Below are 11060 nucleotides of genomic sequence, written 5' to 3'. Positions count from 1 at the left end.
TGCCCCTCGCAGAGAACGGTCAGCCTGGGACAACCAAGCGGCGCATGCGCGGGAGGGCAGCTTCGGCCCCAGCCAGGAGGCTCTTCCTTCCGAGGCCGGAGACCGGCGCTGGTCCCGTAGCTCCTCGGTCTCTTCGTGATCTGTTCTTGCATAGACCCTTTTGGGGACCCAGCGCCTCCTGTGTACCCGGTGTCTGAAACACCTCCCGGAGGCAACCTTGGACCTCTCCAAAATCCAGGGTTCATCTCCCGCCCGGTCAGCAGAGGGCACACGTTTACCTGGTGCGAAGAAGGAAGCTAGGGTGAACCCCAAACCTCCTGAGGTAGACCTCACAGAGGAAGCAGACACCTGAGTCAACCTTGAACAGAACCCAGCGCATCTCTCCGGACCCACAATTGTTCAGAACAATTACTTTGAAGATACAGTTTTACAATCCCCGTCCAAGGCAGTAGACGTCTCCCCACTTTACACTAGGGAAACTGAGGTATATAGAATGTGCTGAAGGCAATTTTCCAAGAATCGGGGTCAGGATCGAAACCTCGAAATTCGAAAGGTACTTCCTGGCTTTCCACCCACACACCTCTGTAAGGTGGCCAAACTGAAGCCTGTCTGTACCTTTTTCAGTTGAGAAACTGGGGTTCCAAGAAGAGCATTTACCAAGTCAAGCCTGCTCTGCCAACAAAGCAACTAGGAAGACTAGTGACAGACTAAGAGTCTTAGATGTCAAATTCACCACAGCGATTAAATTCACACAATAAAATACTCCAACCTTTCCGGTAAACCAGGATCCAATGGACCTTATTGCTGAGAGATCTTGTAAATCCAAATGAGTAGGATGAGAGAGACCAGGTCTTAGAGGTAGCTGGTTAAATTTTCCTGCCCTAAAACCAAGATGCACACTTACTGAGCACTTGCGATAGCCCAGGCATGGTGCTGAGGGCTACGCACAGTCTCTCATTTAAAATTTCTCTGATATGTGTTCTAATAAAAAATAAAATATGTTTTAAAATGTACTGAATTCTATTTTCATTCCCAATTTACAAAATAAAAAATTAAGCCTTAAAAAAGTACCCCTTTCTAGCTTGTGTCACAGCAAAAAGTGGCAAGCTGGGATTTGCTCTTACCTAAGGGACTTTCTTGTGTTCCCAGAGACAGTAATGTAATACATCAATGTACCAGATTTCAAGTCTCTTGCCTCCTGATGGATGAACCTGAAGACATCCTCACCCCATATAGTCTTTCTTCCCTTATTCAAAATTTTTTTTTCAACTGGGTGTAGTGGTGTGTGCCTATAATCTCAGCACTGGGGAAGCTGAGGCAGGAGGATTGCCATGAGTTTCAGGCTAGCCTGGGCTCCATAGTGAGTTCAAAGTCAGCATGGACTATATAGCAAGACCCTGTCTCAAAAACACAAGAAAATGGGCCAGGGATTTAGCTCAGTGGTTCCACCACCTGCCTCACAAGCTGAGGGCCTGGGTTCGACCCCCGTACTGGAAAAAAAAAAAACAACACAAGAAAATGGGGCCAGGGATTTAGCTCAGTGGTTCTGCCACCTGCCTCGAAACCACAAGGTCCTGAGTTTGATCCCCAGTACCGAAAAAAAAAAAAAGAAAAACAATTTTTCCATTGAGTCACATATTTACATATACATACACCCATATATCAACACACGGGGAGGGAAAGAGAGTCCTGAGGATTTTAATGTTGAAATTGAAAAAAAGCAGTAAGAGCACATTCTCCCTATGGAGCCTGGACTGGGGCAGGTGTCTCATTAGCTGGACCTTTCATTAAATATTCTCAAGTGTTTCAGATTCAAGGTGCCTTGAAGCCCTTCCAGCAATATTCTTCTGTACTTATCAACACTCAGCTGGGAGACAGGTCTTTCCTGATTTGATCCAAGTTCCACTATCAATATCTTGGGTGGCTCATTTACTTATTTGACAAATATTTATTATACAATTACTATGTGACAAGTGATGAGCCAGACAACAGGGATCAAATGGTGGAATATGCTAGACACAGAGCCTGCAGGCTAGTGTGGAAAAACACCTTCCACTGAGTGGCCATGTGAACTTTGGCAAGGTCCTCAACCTCCTTGGCTCTCAGGTAAGACAAGAGTGGTGCTGGAAATGCCTTCTCTCTCCCTCTCCCTCATTTCTGGCCCCTGCTGGCCCATCTCGGCCTGTTAAGAAATCCAAAGTCCATCCTCCAGCCAGGCTGATCCTGGCTGAAAACAAAATTGTTTTTTTCCTTCCCTACTAGTCCTGGGAAAACAAGCTGGCTGAGGTGGTGCACAGGGGCCAGCAGGGTGACCTTTGTCCCTGCCAGCTTCATCTTCTCCAGTCCTGCAAGGCAGGCTGACCTGGGAGCATTCCTTCAGAGATGGGCAAGCCTGGGCAAGTAGGGAGGTGGTTAAGTGGACTGCAGGTGGGAGGAGGCACTTCTTGCCTTCATAACCAAAAGAAGTCCCCAGTGGACCCTACCAGGACACCACCCACCCTCCCTTGCCAGAAACACATACTGCTGGGGTGCTGCTCTTTTCCACTGGCTCAGAATGATAGAGTGTAATAGGGGCTAGGGATTTAGCTCAGTGGTTCGGCCGCCTGCCTCGAAAGCGCAAGGTCCAGAGTCTGATCCCCATACCCCCCCAAAAAAGTACAAGATAGAGTGTAAGGCTAGTTTCCAGCCTCAGCTTCCTTATCTGTAAAATTGGGCTTGGTCTCCCCAAAGTAGTCCAGATAGAGGCAAAAGAGTATTGCAACTGGTATACGGACTGCCAGGCCTTGTGCTAAGCACCTCACAGGTATTAATCCCCCACAACAGCACTAGGAGAGCTCACAGTTCTGTAAAAAAAAGAACACCATAGCTCAGATCCTGAGTAAATATGTAGTGGAGGAGTCAAGACTGACAATACAGATCTTACCCTCTCAAACCTGCCCACCTTCGACCATGCTCTGGTGTAGTCCCCATAACAACAATGGAATTAGAAGTCATACTCTAAGCTGTCTGTTACCATGCACTGACCCTAGGCTAAGCACTTCGCTCACATTAATTCATGGCTATGATGCTTCGCAAATATAAGGGGTGATTCTCAGCAAGAGCAAAAATATCTTGGCACCATGAGGGTTTGCAAAAAACTGTGACCCCTCCAGGTGACCATATGATCCTGCCAAGGCAGGAAAGAGATTGAAACTCCCATTTCCTGTGAACAGAGGCCTTCTGCCAGGACTAAGGAGCCTGTCTAGAGAAGGAGAACACTGTGTCTTCTTCCAGCTTGTCTTCAGAGCCTGATCCTTCACCAACCCTCTAAGCTATCTAGATCTCACATTACTACCTCTCTACCCTGGAACCTTTCAAGTGCTGTCCTCCAGTCCCCCATTATCCTTCCATCAGCCACTAGGAGACTCTGGCAGGGCTCAGATGTCCTAACAGGGCTCTCCAGAACACTGTAGGATGCTCCGCAAATCCTGATGAACCTGTCAGTCACCATCCGGTCTCCACACTATCATGACTAGAGCGATCATGATTCGGGACAATTGACCAGATCTATCATGAATCTTCAGTGGCTCTAAACCTACTCCCAAGGCCTGTGCTTGCTTCCTTAGAGTCCTTTCTATACAAGCAGTGTTACATTTGTGCTTGGGATTTCCGACAGATGGTCTTCTCCACCATGCCCGGGCCTGATTTTGCTCTTCTACAGCCCAGAGCCAGGTCAAAGCCAGGCAGAGAGCAACAGGCCAACAGTGAAATTGGGGCCAAAGAAAGAAACTGGGCCCAGGAAGCACAAGGAACTGGGCCAAGATCACGCAGAGTAAGATACCCACGAGCCCCGCCACTGTGGCTCGCCGCCGCCCTTATCCAGCTTCTCGCTCTCTCCTACCCGCTACGTCAACCGGAAGTGGCATGTGCAGGGCTGTAAACACAACCCGCAAGGTCCCACCCCCCCCACTCCGCTCTCAGCCCCGCCCCCGTCTGCCATGTGACATGCCCCCGCCCGCCCTCAACGCGGCCTCATTGGGCTGCCAGCTTTGTTTACCTTATATGGCCAGGTCCTAACACCCCGCGGCAGCACATTGGCCGAGGCTCGGCCTCTCTCAGCTGACGTCACCCGGGACAGAAAGATGCAAATAAACCGGGGCATTCTGGGAAGGTAAGTCTAGAGCGGCTCCGGAACTGGCTCCTCGCGGTCCTAGCGCCCCCAACGCTCAAAGACGGGATTTCTGGCAGAGAGGGCACAAGCTGTTGCGTGGGAAAGTGGGTACTCCAGGGAGGGGCACCCCAAGACTCCAGAAGCTAGTGGCCTTGTCTGCCTGTCCCAGGGGTCGTCCTTATCTCGAGACCCACCTCTTTTCTAGCTGGCCGAGAGCCACACTGGGAAGGGCAAGACGAGTGTGCTGTGGGGGCCTCCGAAGCCTTTCTGGAGGCGGTGACTTTTATCAGCGCCTTGAATGGCCAGCTCCCTAGTTCACTGAACGATATATATTGGCGCCTACTGCAGCGGCTCTGGGCGAGAATTCCTGGGGTCTCCCACTCTTCTGGGGGTTGCAGGGTCCCCAAAACCCGGAAACCCGGTATTTGCATCCACTTCTGTGATCAACCCCGCACTCAGTAGGCGTTCGGCTACCAGACCCGCCCTCCCAGCCTGCCCGGGGGCGGGAGCGTCGCGGACTACAGATCCCAGCATGCCCCGCTGGCCGCTGGAGCCGCGAGGCGCGGCGAGTCAGAGCGCACGGTAAATATTTGTATTAGCCGGAGCCGGCTCGCTAATGGTGGACGGGTGAGGCGCGGCGCGAGCGCGCAGGCGGCCGGAGCGGGCAGCGCGGCGGCGCCATGTCGGTGAACATGGATGAGCTCAAGCACCAGGTCATGATCAACCAGTTCGTGCTGACGGCGGGCTGCGCTGCGGACCAGGCGAAGCAGCTGCTGCAGGCAGCCCACTGGCAGTTCGAGGTGCGCGCGGGGCAGGCGGCGTGGACACGTACCAGGGGTGCCCCCCGGGCCGGGCAGAGGGCTCCACCCGCCCGCTCGACGGCCAGGCCGGCTCCCGAGGCCCGGCGGCCGGCTTGGGGACCCCCCCCCCTTTGTCCGAGTAACGGCCCAGGGTGGGGCGGCGGCCGGCCGGAAGGAGGACGTCCCGGGCCGGGCTGCGCCGGGCCGAGGGAGGAGCCGCCCGGCGGCCGCGGGTCTGTGTGCCCGGTGGGCGGCCCGCGCGTGTGCGTACATGTACATGTGCGTTTCTATTTACGCACGTACCGCGCTTGGCGTCAGCGGGCACATCGAGGGTTGTGGGCATGTGGGTACGTGTGCGGACGCGCTTTCTGCCCGGCTGTGTCTGGTACTAGATACGCGGGTGTCATGTTTGGTGTATGTTTAGCGTATACAGTTGTGTCGTATACAGTTGCGTGGAGTGTATGGGCAGTGTACTGGAGCCCCACACTACAACGCGGAGATGTGCGTATGCGTACTTCGTTCCAGAAGTGTGCCTGGGGGTCGTTCTGCGGGTCTAGGTGCCCTCTGGGCTAAGAGAGGAACCTGTACCTTCGCGGCTGCTCTGAGGGTGTTGTGGGTCTATAGCACAAGCCACCTGAGCAGAAGGTGGAGCTGCCCCTGTCTGGCGCTCACTCCACCCACTAGGTCTCTGCTGACCTGTAAGGTAATAGTGCCCGGAAGCTGTTGGTGCTCCCTAGAGGCCATCTGACTTCCCAACTCAAAGACCCTGAAATCACCACCCCGGTGGTATCTAGGGATAAGACCAGAGTCTCTCTATAGTGGTGCCCCTGATAGGTGTAGGGTCAGAACCTCAGCCAGTCTGGTAGTATTTGTGCCCGGCTCTAGCCCAGAACCTGGTTTCCTTGGGAGCCATGCCAGGGATAGTGTTGGGGCCTCCAGGGAGAACCAGGACCCAGGGGCCTTTAGGGCTGTTTCCTCGGGGCAGGGTGGGGATCAGAAAGAATGTCCCCAGTTTGGGATTGTCTGGGAAGGCTGTAGGCTTTCCATCTAGATAAATCCATTCTCCTTTCCTTGCTCACTCCTTCAGTTTTAAGACTTTCAGTGTACTGTCCCTGCACTGTTTTTATGCAGCAGAGGAAAGGCTGGTTTCTTAGGCCTCAGTTTCCACACCTGGACCTGGGGGGAGCCAGGTGAGTCAGCCTCTAAGGCCTAAATGGCCAGGCCTCTGCCCCCTCCCCCCCTGCAGCCCCACCCAAAGGAAGCTCCCTGTTCCCCACCTCTCCAGCAGCCCTAATCAACCCTGTTTGTCTCTTGGGTTGGATGTGGTAAAACTTGCAAAACTGCATTCATGGCAGTTTGCTGGAGTCCCACTTGTACATACAGGGCTCCCTCCCTGCCTGGGCTGGGCAGGCAGGTGTCCAGTGGGAAATGGGCCCTGCCTGCAGGACTCTGAACCCATCCTTCAGAGTCAGAGACCCAGGCTGTGTCTCTCAGCACAGATTGAATTGAAAATATAGCTTTGAAGAATGCAGCAGCTGGGGAAAAACTGTCCACAGGAATGTCAGGACCGCCCTGAAGACTGGGGAGCTTTAGTAGCCACTGGCAGCCCAGGGGTACAAGCACCTGTGCCCTTGATTGTCAGTTTCACTGTCTGTAAAATGGGGGCTACTTGGTTATGAGCAAGTGGGCTGTGAATCTCCAAGCCTCAGGCCTAGGCCTAGAAGTGAGGGGGTTCCTCATGGTTAGCCCATCCCCCTTTACAACCAGCCTCCACGGGTCACATTCGTGTATTTCTGGGTCACATTCTCAGATTCAGGTGTTAATGGGAGCAGAGGCTGCAGAGGGAGGGGACCTCTGTCTAGCTGTGCAGATGTTCTTAGTGGAGAACTCACGGTGGCCTGTGGGCTCCTGGGTTGGGGTTTGCAAAGTGAGCCTGGGCTGAGGGGCATAGCTGATGCTGCCAGGAAAATGCTTGGAGACCCAGCCCCCATACCTGAGTTCCCATTCCATTTGGGAACACCCAGATACAGTGTCTCCAGGAAATTCCCAAAATAATTCATTTGAGTTTAAAAAAGAAAAAAAAAAAAGAAAAAACCCCAAGGGCAAGTCCTGGGACCCGGGCTCGGTTTCTGGGTGTGTTGGTAAGGGAAGACTACAAAGTCCACTGGGCAGCACAAGCTAGGGAGCAGGTCTACCAGGGATGACTTCAGGTCCCAGCCAGGGACTTGGCAGTGCCTGGAGGACCCCTCACACACTTAAGGACCCCTCCCTTCCCTAGCACTTTCACAAGAACCACCAGCTCCCTTACTTCCCACAGGGACCTAAGGGAGGTGCAGTAAATGCCAGCACCTCCCATGAGGGCTCCCTGAAGCCACCCTGGAGTCCCTGCCACCCATTTGGGGCAACCCAAGGGATATGCCTGGAATCTCAGGCCAGGATCCTAACTTCACTTCTGCCTTTTGTTAATCTCATGACCCCTAGCAAAGAATTCCATCCTCAGTTTCCCTATCTGTAAAGCAAGTGATTCCAGGCCAGCTTCTGTGGTAATTGCCCCTTGCTTGATGGAATCCTGGTTGAAGAGGCAGCACCTTGCTTGGTGGGGTAATGGTGTAGAGGGAGAAGGTAGGGTGTCATGTGGCCAACATGGAGTTGTCACGAGCTGTTGTTCCTGGCTGGCTTCAGTGCTAGGGCCACCCTCCTGCTCACCGCCTTGACATTCCTAGGAAGGTTTGGGTGGGTGAGTATAAAACCCAGACCCTCCCATTTAAATCCAGCTCCTCCCAACTGGAACATGGTGGTTTGAAGAGGTCACTGTTGTTCATCCTTGTGATACAGATGGAGACACTGAGGTCCAGACAGGGCAGAGCCATGTGTTTAGCCAGAGGTGTAGTAGAGAGAGCCAAGAAGCAGGTCTCTTCCCTCAAGGCATGAACTCAAGATCTCCCTAATTAAGAGGAATAACAGACTCAGAAGAGTAGAGACTTGGGGCAGGGATTTAGGTCAGTGGTTCCAGCGCCTGCCTCACAAGCGCAAGGTGCCGAGTTCAATCCCCAGTACCAAAAAAAAAAAAAAAAAAGAAGAGTAGAGACTTGCTACCATCTATCTAGGTAGGGACAGGGAAGGTTAGGACATCCTGAATCAAACTGAGGACCATCTGGCCTACTGAGGGGCCTTACAGCCTTGCCTGCCTGCCCAGAGCAACAGTGACAGTGTCAGAAGTATGTGAGGGGTGGGCTCTACAGCTAGGAGTCACCTGGCAGGTAGCCTTGTAAGATTCTTCACTACCACTACTGCCTCCAGTTTCATGGTGTCTCCATGGGTGATAGTGAGGCTTGGGTGGTGACAGGTACACTGCTGGTTCTTGGCCACCTCAGCTCACCTTGAGCCTGGGAACTATGGTTAGGGAGGGTCCTGGAGGGTAAGCACAATCTTTCTTCCTGTAGACGGCCCTCAGCGCCTTTTTCCAGGAGACCAACATCCCCTACAGCCACCACCACCACCAGATGGTAAGTGTCCCCTGGAGACCTATATGTGGCCCCGCTGGGGGCTCTCTGTTCTGGGCAGGGATGAAGGAGACTGAGCCAGGTGGGTGTATAAGTGGCCCCCCAACCCAGGGAGGCTTCCAGTGGAGAGCAGTGCACATGCGACTGCACCTCCTGGAGATAGGCCTGCTGGAGTGTGATTGGTGGGCAGCCTGGGTTCAGCAGGACCTGGGTAGCACTGGCCCTTGGAGCTTGGGCTTCTGCCTGTACAGTGGGGCAGCACTCCTGGGTTGCTGTGCTAAGTAAGGGGGCTGGGAAAACCTCATGGCCCTGCACTGGGCAGTGTGGATCTACAGCCCAGGTACCCAATGAAACTGGGTCAGCCCAGCTTAGTGCCTTTCCCTGTGAGCCCCTGCATTGGGACCAGCTGGGCCAGGGCAAAACTCAAGTGGCGTCTGGAGGGAGGGGTATGGGGTCACCTGTCTCTTCTTCAAAGGCAATGGGGACCTTTGGGCCCTCCCAGAAAGAGGTGCTCACCCCTCCCTCTCTCCTTTCTTTTCCCACAGATGTGCACTCCTGCCAACACCCCTGCCACACCCCCCAACTTCCCTGATGCTCTCACCATGTTCTCACGTCTCAAGGCCTCAGAGAGCTTCCACAGTGGCAGTAGCGGCAGCCCAATGGCCACAACAGCTACATCGCCCCCTCCACACTTCCCCCATGCCACCACTGGCAGCTTTGTGGCACCCAGCTGGCCAACTGCAGGCTCACCCCCTGGGGGCCCACAGCACCACCAGCCGCAGCCATCCCTGTGGACTCCAGCACCCCCTTCTCCGGCTTCAGACTGGCCACCCCTGGCCCCTCAACAAGCTGCTTCAGAACCCAGGGCTCACCCTGCCATGGAGGCAGAGAGATAAGGGAGGCCCCTCCCCCCTCCCGGAGGCCAGGACCCCGTGGGGCGGGGGAGAGGATGTCTTCATGGGCCCCCTTCACCCCTCTGTTTGCACCCTTGCGCCCTGGAGCCCTGGAGGGGAGAGATGGACTCTAGCCAGGCAGGGATACATCTTGTGGCAACATGCACAGCTTCACGCATGCAAGTTCATGGAGCAAAGGCATGCGGTCTCCAGCTCACGGATTTGGCTCAAAGTGGCTTGGGTGCCTGGTGAGCAGCACCTTGGAGACCAAACAGCCTTCCCACGAGGACTCACCCACCCTGCCCTAGCTCAGGGTCACTGTGGACAGTCACCCAGCAGAGACATGGCTGGCTACTGACTTGGAGCTCCCTACAGCTGACAAACCTAGATCCCCACACTCGGGAATGCAGAGCCTTCTCCGCATGTGTGCGTGTAGCCATGTCTATATATTTATATGTATGTCGCTCTTTAAAAAGCAACCTAGTTTATGGGGCAGCTGGACTTTGCATGTTAGAGTGAGCCCCAAGCCCCATGCCCATCACCCTTCTCCCCAGGGCCCTGCCTCGCCCCACTCCCCCCTTGTCAGCCTGCACTGCTGTTCCCCAAAAGAAAAGGTTTATGGGAAACTCCAGGACTCTTCCTTCCCATCCCCAGTGCCTGCCTGCTGGGGCTGTCTGCATGCCTTCCCCAGAGCCCAGGGGTACCTGATCTCCACTTTTCTTTCCCCGTTTTAACAGAAGAAAGAATTCCAAACTATCACCAGGCTCTGTAGTCTCTTGCCTCACATCCTAGGCTTTGCTACCAGCTAGCTATGTTGGGGGTGGGAGTGCAGAGCACAGGTCACCCCCAGTATCACTCAGCTCCACAATGTTCCTGCCTGTCACTGTCTTCTCAGTCACAATGTGCTCTAGAAACCACCTGCTCACCAAAAACTATTTCCATGAAATTAGTTTTCTGGCCTGTGTCTCCACAACCTGACCCCTCCCACTGCTCAGGTGGACAGATCTTGGCCCCAGTTTTGAGTAAGCACATTTAACAACTGCCTCCATCTTCCTAGACATTACATAGGATAACTTGGACCCTCTGAGCTCAGCCTCCAGCAACACAGCATAGTGGGTGGCTATTGCCCTTGCATTCCCCCCGGGATACCTGTATAGCAGGGAATGGGTCTCCAGCCTCCTGACCCCTCACTCCGCAGCTTCTCTACTCTGGAATGGACAGAAATTCTTGGAAAATTGCCATACACACCCATAAGTGGTAGGGAAAGGCTTTGTAGAGAGAAGTATCTAGGGGTCACTTGCCATGCATGGTCAATGCGTAAGCCCATCTCGGGGCAGACTGCTAAGGTGGCCATAAGCATTAGCTGTCGCAACATGGTGCACAGTCTAGATTCTGCATGGTTGGGGGCTGAGGAGCACTAATTTTTGAGTGCCCAGCAGTATCTGGGTACCCTATAGTTGCTACCAGTACTAAAGTGACCCAGACCAGCATCCTCACACAGGAGATGTTAGAGCTGAGGCCACCCTACCAAGTCCTGGGGGCCACTGTGAGTTGGGCCTAGAGGTCTCCTACATTAAGGCACAAAGGACGTTCAAGGTTCTAGGTCTGGGCTTTCCAGCCTCAGAGCTGTTGACATCTGGGTCAGAATCACTGTCCCTACAGTGGGTGCTGTCCTGTGCACCATGGAGTGCACACAGCATCCAGTCTGGTTGCA

General features: G+C 54.0%; 1 protein-coding gene across 1 annotated transcript; it reads left to right on the top strand.

Annotated features, from left to right (window-relative positions):
* Window positions 1-4698: 4698 nt before the first annotated feature.
* On the top strand, window positions 4699-10105 carry Ubald1 (UBA like domain containing 1). Its single transcript, XM_004864808.4, has 3 exons — window positions 4699-4950; window positions 8394-8456; window positions 8999-10105. Exons 1-3 carry the CDS (start codon window positions 4831-4833, stop codon window positions 9347-9349), a joined length of 534 nt encoding a protein of 177 aa, XP_004864865.1. The 5' UTR covers window positions 4699-4830; the 3' UTR covers window positions 9350-10105.
* The last annotated feature ends 955 nt before the right edge of the window (window positions 10106-11060 follow it).

Source organism: Heterocephalus glaber, unplaced genomic scaffold (assembly GCF_053883595.1).
Source record: "Heterocephalus glaber isolate CG9 unplaced genomic scaffold, H.glaber_assembly_v1.0 deba00001781, whole genome shotgun sequence".
Lineage (NCBI taxonomy): Eukaryota > Metazoa > Chordata > Mammalia > Rodentia > Bathyergidae > Heterocephalus > Heterocephalus glaber.
Note: the sequence above shows the minus strand (reverse complement) of the source record. Positions and strands in the feature narration are given on the sequence as shown.

Excerpts from the sequence above, each read along its gene's own strand:
- Ubald1 (XM_004864808.4), top strand. The coding sequence starts at position 4,831 with ATGTCGGTGAACATGGATGAGCTCAAGCACCAGGTCATGATCAACCAG. Across the intron at positions 4,951-8,393 it reads CAGCCCACTGGCAGTTCGAG|ACGGCCCTCAGCGCCTTTTT; the intron begins GTGCGCGCGGGG and ends TTCTTCCTGTAG. Across the intron at positions 8,457-8,998 it reads GCCACCACCACCACCAGATG|ATGTGCACTCCTGCCAACAC; the intron begins GTAAGTGTCCCC and ends CTTTTCCCACAG.